The 12,158-nt window shown below is 43.0% G+C and overlaps 1 protein-coding gene across 1 annotated transcript in view; it reads right to left on the minus strand.

The window, feature by feature from the left end:
- Nucleotides 1-1,730: 1,730 nt before the first annotated feature.
- Nucleotides 1,731-12,158, minus strand: part of LOC309559487 (cytochrome P450 2F3-like) — a gene marked incomplete at its 5' end in the record, with an annotated part of 54,620 nt that continues 44,192 nt past the window's right edge. Inside the window, 2 exons of the mRNA XM_082262761.1 lie at nucleotides 1,731-2,003; nucleotides 4,009-4,150. Of these exons, the coding sequence (XP_082118887.1) occupies nucleotides 1,822-2,003; nucleotides 4,009-4,150 (324 nt within the window). The 3' untranslated portion in view covers nucleotides 1,731-1,821. The remainder of the gene's footprint in view (nucleotides 2,004-4,008; nucleotides 4,151-12,158) is intronic.

The following is a 12,158-nucleotide window of genomic DNA, read 5'->3' on the forward strand; positions in this document are numbered from 1 at the left end:
CCCACCATATGGCCATATCGTGCTCAAGCCCCCCACTACGTCAAAGTACCCCATTATCAGTGGGTCCCACCATGTCTATCCTGTAACCTCCCCAAAGCCCATGCATACCTCTACTGTCTGCTCCTGTGTGTACTGATGCCTCATTTGAAACTCCACTATGCCAACCCCCTGGTCAACCACAGCACTGACCCCTCTGTTTGGTCGGAAGCTACTTACATTGCAAGGTACAGGTCACCAGACGTGTTCTGTTGAGGGGGTCCCCTCTTTACCCCCAGGAGGACTACCTCTTCTGTTAAACACCACCTATTCCCAACCAGGTTTACACTTGTAACTTGTTATCCAAGACCCCCTTCACCCGCACCAGTGTAGCACATTATATATCAGTTACTCTCTGTTAGTTGCCAGCAGCCTGACTGTGTACAGGACCACTTTACATGCTCTCACTCAGGTACACAATCTTTTTCTTTAAATAACTAGACATCCAGTCAGGGCCAATTTCTTTCTCTTTACTATATATTAGATAGTACACTTCTAAATCACAGCAAAAAAGTAACAGTTGTGATCCTTAACATAGTCCAGAAACCTATATTCGTTGGCATAACAGCCTCAGGCACAGGGAAGCCCATAGAAAGGGAAGCCCACCAAGGGAACCAAGGAAAGGGATCCTTTATCTTTAACTACCCCCACTTTCAAGCTCTACCCTATATAAGGGAAACTTGCCAAAGCTGGCAAACATGATAAAGTACTTCCTTGGAGGGATAAGGAGGAATACAGGGAAGTAGGTTAATCTCTTGCTACACATAGGGTTGTATGAAATAAATCCATGGCTTTTTTTCCGGCACCTCCTGAACTGAATGTATCTAATGGCAAGGGGTGCTTGGGTGTGCTGGAGGGTCTATTGATGCTGACTGCTGGGGAATCTATTGTTGCTGGAGGCTATCTATTTTTGCGGAGGAAGGAGGTCTATTGTTTCTGGGAAGGTCTTCTGTTGGTCCTGGGGGATCTATTGTTGCCAGGGTGCGTATTATGTTGCTGGGGGGTCACTTGTTGCTTGGAGGGATTTACTGTTGAGGGGCGGTCTTTGTTGCTTTTTGCAAGGGGTTTAATTGTTGCTGGGGAGGTCTATTGTTATTGGTGGGTGATCTATTGTTGCTGGTGGTGGGTCTTACGTTGCAGGGGGTCGATTGTTACTGAGAGGGATCTACTATTGAGGGAGGGGTCTAATGTTGCTGGCTGCTGAAGGGTCTATTGATGCTGGCTATTGGGAGTCTATTGTTGCTGGGCTGGAACTATTGTCGCTGGGATGTCCATTGTTGCTAGATCTAATTTACTACCTTTCTTGTTATCATTAACAAATTCCATACAAAATACTTAGCACCACAAAATGATACTTGGTTCTGTATTCTCTAAAAAGGGTGGTACTAGGAGGTGGGTAAGGGATGGAACCAAGGAAAGGTGCTCAGAGGTGGGTAGGGGGTGGAGTTAAGGGGGACTCAGAAGGGAGGAGAAAAAAAGCCCTGGATAAATCTATACGTGTATGGCTGCCATAACTTTCTTACTTTTATTACCCTGTGCGTATTGTCCTTGTAGATGTTTTAACATTTTGCTAAACCTTTCTGTATCAGTATGGCTTGGACCAGGAAGACGGGGTTATAACTCTGAAAGCTTTTCCTGAAAATTGAACTGTTCTTGCAAAATAAAAAAATCACAGACAGTAATCAACTGTGTTGTTGCAAATGCAGTAATACGGCTACCATCGTGAATCCCTGTTAGACAACCAAACTTTAGATCTTAAGCACAGGTCCGCTTTAAATCAGATATTTAGCGAGGTATGATGCAGCACTCATACTTTGGTGGCACATTGCCCAGTCCGCTTCCCGTAGGTGCCACATTTATCTCTTCTTTTGGAATGACTGGCTTGAAGCTGAAATTTTGAAGCAAAGATGTAAAATAGAGGAAGAGTTCCATTCGTCCCAAGCTTTCTCCAAGACATACTCTTTTTCCTAACCAAAAAAAAAAACCAAGGCAATGGAAAGTCATTCGATAATTCATGAATGTTGGATTCATAATTTAATTAACAATACAGCAGAATGAGTGTCTTATGAGATAAACAATCCCTCTTAGACAAAATATGGTAGCCCTGGTTTGCTTTTTTACAGATCCCAGATGTATGGAACTGACTTCATGGATGGTCAACGGAAGATCCCTGGGCAGATCCACCTTCACTCCTTCTCCTCTTCCCTTTCTTTCTTTCTTTCTTTCTTTCTTTCTTTCTTTCTTTCTTTCTTTCTTTCTTTCTTTCTTTCTTTCTTTCTTTCTTTCTTTCTTTCTTTCTTTCTTTCTTTCTTTCTTTCTTTCTTTCTTTCTTTCTTTCTTTCTTTCTTTCTTTCTTTCTTTCTTTCTTTCTTTCTTTCTTTCTTTCTTTCTTTCCAATCTTGGCTTTATGCCTTTACAGCATTCTTTTCTCCTTTCTTTCGTAAGATACTTATGCTCATGTTTGTGGAGAAAAGGGTCCCCCATAAATGACCGTTATGGTATTAGGAAGAGCTTTAGAAATCACATATTACAGGATAAAGGTTCTATCATTTTCTAGACCAATTTTCAGTGGTTACTCCTTATTGATGTTGAGACCTCATGATCCTTATGTTTCCCATAACATGATTCGCTGGGTGGTCGTCTTGATGGCTGCCTCTCAGTCTTTACGATGTTATCGATTATTCATATGCAATTTATTGCCAGATAATGTTTGTTTTTCTTTTCTGTATGTGTTTGTGTTTATTTGGGGCCTTATGGAAGACCTAACCTAATTGATATGGTCGTCTTTTGTCCCCCCCCCCCTATTTATAAACCATCTTTGTTATATGTACAGAGCATGCACGGATTGTTCGCTACTCTGCCAAGTGTTTTTTTCCCGTTTGCTCTTTTTAAAACAATGAATAAAAACAATTGAAACAGAGAATACATAAGAAAAAAGTGGATGCGCCATAATATAATACTATCTAACATAATAATATATTAGTCATTATTATTAAATCCGTTATTTGACTCTTTTACCTAAAGTGTTTCTAATGGCAAACTTTTTTTTTTTTTAAATGACAAATATGTTACACTTACCTGCTCTGTGCAATGGTTTTGCACAGAGCAGCCCTGATTCTCTTCTTCTTGGGTCCCCTGCCGGTGCTTCTGGCTCCTCCCCCCTACTGAGTGTCCCCATAGCTATGCTATGGGGGAACTCAAGATGGCTTCCTCCTGAGCTGGCTCTATGTGTCCATAAGACACATAACATAAGCATGAGAGGAGGTGACAAGGGAGTTAGAGAGCAGAGGTCTTGGGAGGAATGAAGGTATGAGGGCCAAGCATTGAAAGTTGTTAGTATTTTGAATTTATTTTGTTGGGTGAGTGGAAGCCAGTGGAGAGATTGGCAGAGAGGAGTAGAAGACACTGAATGATTGGTAAGATGGAGGAGCCTGGCAGCAGCATTCACAATGGACTGAAAGGGGGATAGCTTATGTATAGATAAGCCAATGAGGCTATCCCCTCTTTGGTCTATCATGAATGCTGCTGCCAGACTCATCCATCTTACCAAATATTCAGTGTCTGCTACTTCTCTCTGCCAATCCCTCCACTGGCTTCCTCTCACCCAACAAATTACTGTAACAGAGAACCTGGTGCTATCCACCTGAAGGGATACAGCGGTGTCCTCTCTCCTCCTCATGTCTGCTGCCTGGACGTTAAAAGGGGAGCAATAGACTGATGAGTTCATCCTTCTGCACACTCTGCTCTCCCCTTCTATCAGCATGTTCCTTATCTGTTCATCAGTCTGCAATACACTGATTGACTTCTTAAAATGCCCTGAGCCTTCCTCTCCAAGTCTGCTTATACAGTAGATTGCAAGACTTCTACGTATATACTGGTATTATCATTACATTTGAATTTCAATGATAAAATCATGTTAGAAATGAAAATAATAATAATAATAATAATAATAATAATAATAATAATAATTACCAGCACCAAAAGGCATGTGGGCATCATTCTTCTTAAAAGCACCTTTGTCATCCAGAAAATTATTGGGGTTAAATTTATGAGGCTCTTTGTAAAAACATGGATCATAGTGGACAGAGGCCAAGAGTGGAGTAATGTGCGTTCCCTAAATACAAAATAAAATAAAAACGATTACATTTTAAAGTTATATATAAAAGTGAGATTTTTTTAGTTATTTTCAGGGGACAGCAAATTTACACTGTTGTACAAGCTGTACACTCACTACTTTACATTGTAGCAAAGTGTAATTTCTTCAGTGTTGTCACATGAAAAGATATAATAAAATATTTACAAAAATATGAGGGATGTATTCACTTTTGTGAGATACTGTATATCTATATATTATATTTTGTATATATATATTTTAGGCAAATTAGCTTTTGCTTTGGCTCTTTCTAAATTCAAGGGAGCAATGAATATTTGTTCTGGTCTGTTCAAGATTTTACAAGCTGGGAGTTTGATTGCTGCCCCCTTTCTCAGGAAGACATTTCAAGAGAATGAGGGGGTGCAAATAACAAGCCTGAATTTTTATCATGGCCTAGCCAATCCCTGGGGAGGTGTGCCTAGAAGGTGGCTGGGGAGGTGATGAATAGTATGAAGCCCTGGAGAGATTGTTCTTTCCTGAGCAACAGGGCTCCAAGTTTTAGAGGGCTGTTGCCCCTGAGGCAGTCTATGGGCTGTGTTGCTGTTCTGTGAGGTCTCAGTGGTGGCAGCTCTGGGGATCTGGGGACAAGCTGGAACTGACTGCAGGACTTCAACAAAGGAATCTGGTCTGGAGAAGGATTATCTCAATCACTGGGCTGTGTCTGGAGGAAGCTGGAAAGTGGCAGCTGTCTTTACCCTGAATTGAATCCTGGTGACTATATGCTTTTAGGATGTAAGTGCCAGAGGTAGCTTGAACTGAGACTGCTCTCATAGGGTCTCAGAGTACTGGCCAATGCTCGTCCCCCGCAGTTTCCTAGACTGTGAGCTTAAAGTTTTTCCAAAGGTAGAAGGTTTTTTTTTAACCTTAATGCATTCTATGAGGTATACTTGCCCGAGCCTAATCTTGGTCCAGCAATGTGCATGGCAGCAGCGGCTCTCCCAGGTCTCATTCGCGCACACAGCAGCGGGAGCCATTGGCTCCTACTGCTATCAATCACAGCCAGTAAGCCAATAAGGAGAGAGCGAGGAGCGTGGAGTGAGCCTGCTGAAATGCCCCCATTGCTTGCTATTGGGGGCATTCGGCAGGGGGAGGAGCCAGGACCGCGAGCGGGGAACCCAAAAAGAAGAGGACCAGGGCTATTCTGTGCAGAACCATTACACAGAGCAGGTAAATAAAACATGTTTGTTAATTTTTGTTAAATACAACCTTTAGAATCGCTTTAAAGCAGAGTGTTCCGCTGTTAATGTGCAGTGTTCTGGAGATTGGGATCTGTTTACCCTGCACCACTGCATAGATATAGGTAACAAGTGCAAAGAAACATGCATCGTGGTCTACTGCTGTGAGTCCCTAGACCCCTGGTGCCCAACCTGGGGCTTTTTGGTACATGATGTGGGGCCCTCTGACCGCAGCAGTCTGTAGTGGAACATTGATTAGGGTAATAGCATTGATCTCTATTAGTCTCATGTAACATACTCCCAGTTTTATATTGTCTTCTTCAGCATCTCCAGCTAAACATGTAGCATGTCCCATTCCCTCTATTAGGTCTGCAGTTTCTGACAGTCCTCTCAAGGATTACATACAGTATATTGAATATTATGTATGTCAGGGGCCATATCTGAGGCCCCCTTAAGCTCATAAGTCGACAATCATTTCTTTAGATTGTCTAATATTCACAATTACCCAAAGAGAAGAGCGCCCTCTCCTCCTGTACAGCATTTCGGAGTACCCCATGCCCTAACCCCCATCCTGTTTAAAGTTTCTTCAAGCAAAAAATATACACTATATTATCATAAGTATTTGGACGCCTGCCTTTACATTTACATGAACTTTAGTGCCAACTTTTCTGGGAAGGCTGTCTACAAGGTTTAGGAGTGTCTATGGGAATGTTTGACCATTCTTCCAGAAGGGCATTTGTGAAGTCAGGCACTGATGTTGGAGAAAAGGCCTGGCTTGCAGTCTGTGCTTTAATTCATCCCAAAGGTGTTCTTTCGGCTTGAGGCCAGAACTTTGTGCAGGCCAGTCACGTTCCTCCACCCCAAACTTGCTTACCCATGTATAGACCTTGCTTTGTGCACTGGTCCAAATCAATTGGTGGAGGGGGGTTTTGGTGTGGGGTTGTTTTTCATGGGTTGGGCTTGGCCCTTTAGTTCCAGTGAAGGGAATTCTTAAGGCGTCATGTTCCCAACTTTTTGGGAAAAGTTTGGGAACCAGTGCACAAAGCAAGGTCCATAAAGACATGGATGCGTGAGTTTGGGGTGGAGGAACTTTACTGCCCTGCATAGAGACCAGACTTCAACCCGACAGAACACCTTTTGAATGAATTAGGGCGGAAACTGCGAGCAAGGTCTTCTCCGCTCTAATTCATCCCAAAGGTGTTTAGTCGGGTTGAGGTCAGGACTCTGTGCAGACCAGTCAAGTTCCTCCACCCCAAACTCGCTCATCCATGTCTTTATCGATCTTGCTTTGTGCACTGGTGCACAGTCGTGGTGCGCAGTCATGCGCTCCACGATGGCCAACATGGATGGTCCAAGATGGCCTTCTTGGAACACAGGTGGAACCCAAATTGGGGTCCCTGCTAGTTTTACCAGGCTGTCATTGATCGACATTACTGTAAGTGTTATTTTTAGGCGTGTGACCAATAAATTGTTTTTACTGCACTATGAGAAGCATTCTGTCGTCTTCCGGATTGCATGTAGCATACACACTCAGAGATATCTCCTGGCTGGATAGGCGTGTTATTGTGGGATGATCTCCAATTTGAGAGGATCTATTTCCAGATATTATTATGCATCCTAATTATCTGTGACTGGTGAATAGTGAGTGTATCTGAATGTGGTGGAAGAACTGAATGTGGTGGAAGAAAGCACAGTTCACTCTTATATGTGGAACCACTTGAGAAGATTATTATATCACCATTTTGTCACTTTGGATTGAAGCACATGGTGGTCGTGTATGGACACTTTTATATGTTGGCACAAGTTTTCCATGTTTTTTTATCTCTTGAAGGATATTATTCACTTATAATTTATGCAAGAGCGGTTATTAGGTATTTTGTTTCTCACACCTTTGAGTGACAACCTGCTGCTGCATATAGGGCATAGCAAGGCTGTGTTGTCACTCTATTACCAAATGTGCATGGGGCCAGAATTTTAGACTTATTTTCTGATAGCCTGCAAAAAGAAAATATTTGGAATCAAGAATGTGCTGCGCTAAAAATAGTGAATGTGAAATCACCTAAATATACCGTTCAAATCCTATTAAAAGGTCATATAAAACTTCAAAAGGTAAATCTAAAACATCAGTGATTGTGATATCACTAAAAATATATCATATATGTTCAAAACAATTGATGCTTAAAAAATTATCACATATATTAAAAAAATCTGTGCACAATAGAAAGTGAAAAACAGAGGATATTTAAATCCAAATAAAGTCCATGGTGATGAAGTGTAGAAAATTAGGAAGGTTAGCCATTAGGATTTGGTCACTCAAACTAATGAGTAGACCTAAATGAGCTTGTATGCAATGCCGAAATTGGCCACAGGGTGTCGCCTTACAGACTCAAATACGATATCCACATGGTAAGAATAGGGAAGAAAGTATAGACAGGGACATAGCGTAACTCCCAATCACTAATGTTTTAGATTTACCTTTTGAAGTTTTATATGACCTTTTAATAGGATTTGAACGGTATATTTAGGTGATTTCACATTCACTATTTTTAGCGCAGCACATTCTTGATTCCAATTGTCTTCAGGCAGAGGCGTAACTAGAGCCTTCAGGGCCCCGATGCAAGAAACCATGAAGGGCCCCCCCAGATCCCTGGCCGGGGCCCTTCCCTTCAAGCCCAGGGCTCTTCCCACTAATCCTGGGTTTCTTTACTCTCGTTGCATGGCCTTTTATTACGGTCCCGCAGCAGGATCCTTTCACAAGTTCTGCAGTGGGCTCCCTTCCTGCAATCTTTGGGCCTCCCCACAGTGGTGCAATGCCAGGGCCCGGTCGCAAGTGTGACTTTTGCAATCCTGGAAGTTCACCCACTGGTTTGCTACTGGGCCCCCTGGAGCATGGGGCCCGGTAGCAATCGCAACCCCTGCAACCCCTGTAGTTACGCCCCTGTCTTCAGGTCTTTCTATGATTCCTTATGTGCAGCAGCTTAGTCTTTCCTTTCCTTAATAATTAATTATTCATTCTGATTAGCGCAGAAATTTCACCACCAAATTGATAGAAAGATAACTTTTATTTTTGAATGGGAAGAGTTCGATACACTTTAAGGTTTTGTATGTTGTACCCACAAGGCCTGCATCTGCATCCTTGGCCTGTGTATATCCAGCAGGGGTGACTAAATTATATGTTGGCAACCCATTCAGGTAGGCCCCTTAGGGTATACACAGTAGTAAAAAAAAAAATGAGGCCTACAGTCTCAATGAAGGCAAACACCATATTATGTGTTCTATATATATATATATATATATATATATATATATATATATATATATTTATATGTATATGTATGTGTGTGTGTGTGTGTGTGTGTGTGTGTGTGTAGTAGACACAATAAAATTAATTAGCCCAATGCAATGTTCATTGCTAGAGATTTTTATGGTCTCTCTGCAACACTATATTTTCCCAGCTGATGGTGCTGCAGGTTAACTTCTGGTCAGCCTTTGCTAACCTACACCTACAGAGCCAAAAGAAAGTACCTTTTCTTTGCCTAGTCCTGTATTTTATTAACATTTTTCTAAACAATGAGGAACATTTGAAATAACTTTCCGATCTCAGGAAACCCCTGCTAATAAGTACTATATCTACAACGCATGGATTATTGTGATGGTCAATGGGAAGAATGCTCTTTACATTTATGGCCAGTGGGAAGAATCTTTCCCCTTTACAGATAGCTAAAAAGATAATTTACATCAGTGGTTACTCATCTGAGAGGCAGAAATTGCTAATTGCCTAAAGAGGAACTTAACTTAAAAAATATATTTGTAAATAAGCGGGGTTTTTAAAGTAGAAGAGACATACTATGCCTGTCTGTGTGCACTGTGTGATGTCATCCTGGCTTGGCCAATCAAAATGGCCGAAGATCAGAACCCAGAAGAATACCAGCCAAAGAAGTCAGCAGCCAGAGAGGGTACTAATGGACACTGCATCGCTGGAATGGAGGAGTGCATAGTTCCATTTTAACCACTTGCCGACCATCTCATAGTAATTATACTGGAAGTGGACGGCAGCTACTGGCTCAGCAAAGTATTGGTATGTCACTGAGCACATGTGCACTGACGAGTCCCCTGGGAAATGCAGCGGTGCAATGCCGTGACCTCTGTATCTGGTGGACACAGTGGATCACAGCGGCTGGGGTATCACGTGATCGCTATGTCCAGTGATCACATGATAACAATGTAAGGAAAACAGTCATAAATGGCTTCCATTCATGACAGTTTGCTTATTATTGTGATGCTGTGATTGGCCCACAGCTATTACATGATACCTGGGCCAATCACAGCAAATAATAGCCATACACACCCGGGTGGGCAATTGCAGAACAACAGAAAAGGGTTTAATTGACACTGTCAACCGACAGAATTTGAAAACCAAAAATTAACAGAAGTTAAAGAGGTGGGCTCTACACAATAATGAGCCATAAATGTATTGATTGGGGACCACAAAGCCGTCCTACCTATTACATTGGGAACCACATGCTGCAAAGCCACCCAGGATGTAGACACACTCCTGGTTGAGTGAGCGGTCACCATCCCCAAAGGAACCAAGCCCTTGGCTCTGTGAGCCTGTCGGATTGCCCAGACAATCCATGCCATAATAGTCGTAGATGAGGCACGTATCCCTTTGTTCTTTCCAGCAAAAAGAATGAACAGGCGTTCTGGAGCCTGAAGGAAGATGTAGCATGTAGATATAAACTTCACAATATCTGAGAGATTCCTAGAACCAAAGGAAGGCACTACTGAGAGTCAAGCTCAGGTTTCACTGTTTACTAGACATGCACTTTAACTAACTAAGCCACATCGCGACCATTTCCCACGTCTAAAGGATGCAAGTTAGTACTCCAAAGGTTGGCAGAACAATTACTTGGTTCCTTTAAAAGACTGATGTACCCTTGAGAATTGAGTCAAGCATAGGTAAAAACATCGCTCCAACTGGAAGATCATTAAGAAAAGTTCACCATGACCAGTGACTCAATCTCTGAGGCTTTTATGCCGACGTGAAAGCCAGGAGAAAGGCAAACATGACAGAGAGGCCTTGAGACAACCCTAGAACACTCTGCTCCAATTCCCGAGTGGAATATTCCATTTGGAAAACCTCTGCTTACTTTGAGGTCTGAGCCTAGTTGCTCCCTTGAAGAATTTTTGGACAGGAAAATCTGCCTAGACCTGGAAACACCTGTGAAGGCTGATAAAGCTGACACATGTAATCTGAGGGAGCTAATTCATAGGGTCAGATCTAAATCCGACTGGAGTATTGTGAAAATCTTATTAGGACTAGTGTGGGCATTTTTTCAGGATGTGTTTTTATTTAGCGTTTCATTATGACTCCTGATGTCGGTTTGCTTGTAATCCGCTCATTAGAGCGTGTGCGGGCGAACCTGCATTGAGAAAAGACTACTGGCAGTGAAAACCTTCCCTTAGATGTGTAGGATAGGAGTTGGCGCATCACACATACCTATACAGCATCAAGGGGTATGCAGTTCATGTATAGTCATTAGTCTGGTGTAGTTGATGGCTTAAATAGATGACACTCAGGGCCAGCTCAGCTGCAGAGAGAAGTCAGCTTCTGAAGCCGCCAGCCATCCTACCAAACGGTCTCTTGGCTCACCAGGTGTCTCCCTGAGGAACAAAACACCTTCCTGAAGCCGCTGGCCATCCTACTATCTGATCTCTTTGCCCTCCAGACATCTCCCTCCTTCACCATCCCCTGCACCACCTCTTGGAGCCACAAACATCCAACCCTGGACCCCTGTGTTCCTGCAGACCACCTAACAGATGAGCTATTTTATACTGTTTTAAATGTGAGCAGTTTTCCTGTACCTGCCTTACCCTTTTAATTAAAATGATAACACTTAGAGGCGCTCTGCTTCTTTTTTTTTTTTTCCCCTTAGATGTGTAGACGCGTTTGCTCTACATAGACATCTCCACCAGCGAACACTCCACGTGCTTTGTGCGGGTCTATTTGCCAGTAGACATCTATGTGTATTGCAATGTGGAGTTCAAGAATCAAGCAGCAAGGATATGACCACCAGCGGGGGCCCCTTTATAATGTGCATATTTATTCACTTGGTGGGAATATGTTTGCTCTGTCAAGTCAATATCATTTTGATATCTATCAGCCTTTATGACGGGATACACGTTGGGTCTTTCTACTGTGCCTGATCACCATAGCGAAAACAGCATGGCTCTTTCTCTGCACATAGCCTCATGTCCTTGGCAACAGTAGTATAATCCTATTAGGCATTGTTCCCTGAGCCTTGCTGAGTGGTATTCATGCCAGTAGTAGTGGCGGGAATGCATGCACAAGTTTGATCAGAGCAATGTTCAGGGTTCTACACGCTGGTTTCATTGTGTAGTGTTAGGCGCGAATTCTGCTGCACGTGGGTTTCATTGTTAATCATGGTGTGTGGATTTCCACACACCAATGGTGGGAAGCCATGCACGCTGTTCTGCTCATTCACGATCATGTACTCCCCCTTTCTATTGTATATTTGCAGACATCTCAAGTCTCCCGCAAGTCGCGGGAGACTCCCGCTATCCGCCCTGAGCTCACGGACACCCGCGAGCTCAGGGCAATATCCCGGCTGTGAGTCAGTCACAGAGTGAGTCACTCAGATGAGATGACTCATCGATGCAGGCAGGAGTGTGTCAGCTGTCAGCAAGCTGAGCCTGCACACTCAGAGAAATCACGTCGGAGCCGAAGTAGATCCGGCGCACAGGCGGAGTGATATGAGTCATGCACTCCGCCT

The sequence above is a fragment of the Pelophylax lessonae genome, assembly GCF_965119305.1.
Source record: "Pelophylax lessonae genome assembly, chromosome: 7".
Lineage (NCBI taxonomy): Eukaryota > Metazoa > Chordata > Amphibia > Anura > Ranidae > Pelophylax > Pelophylax lessonae.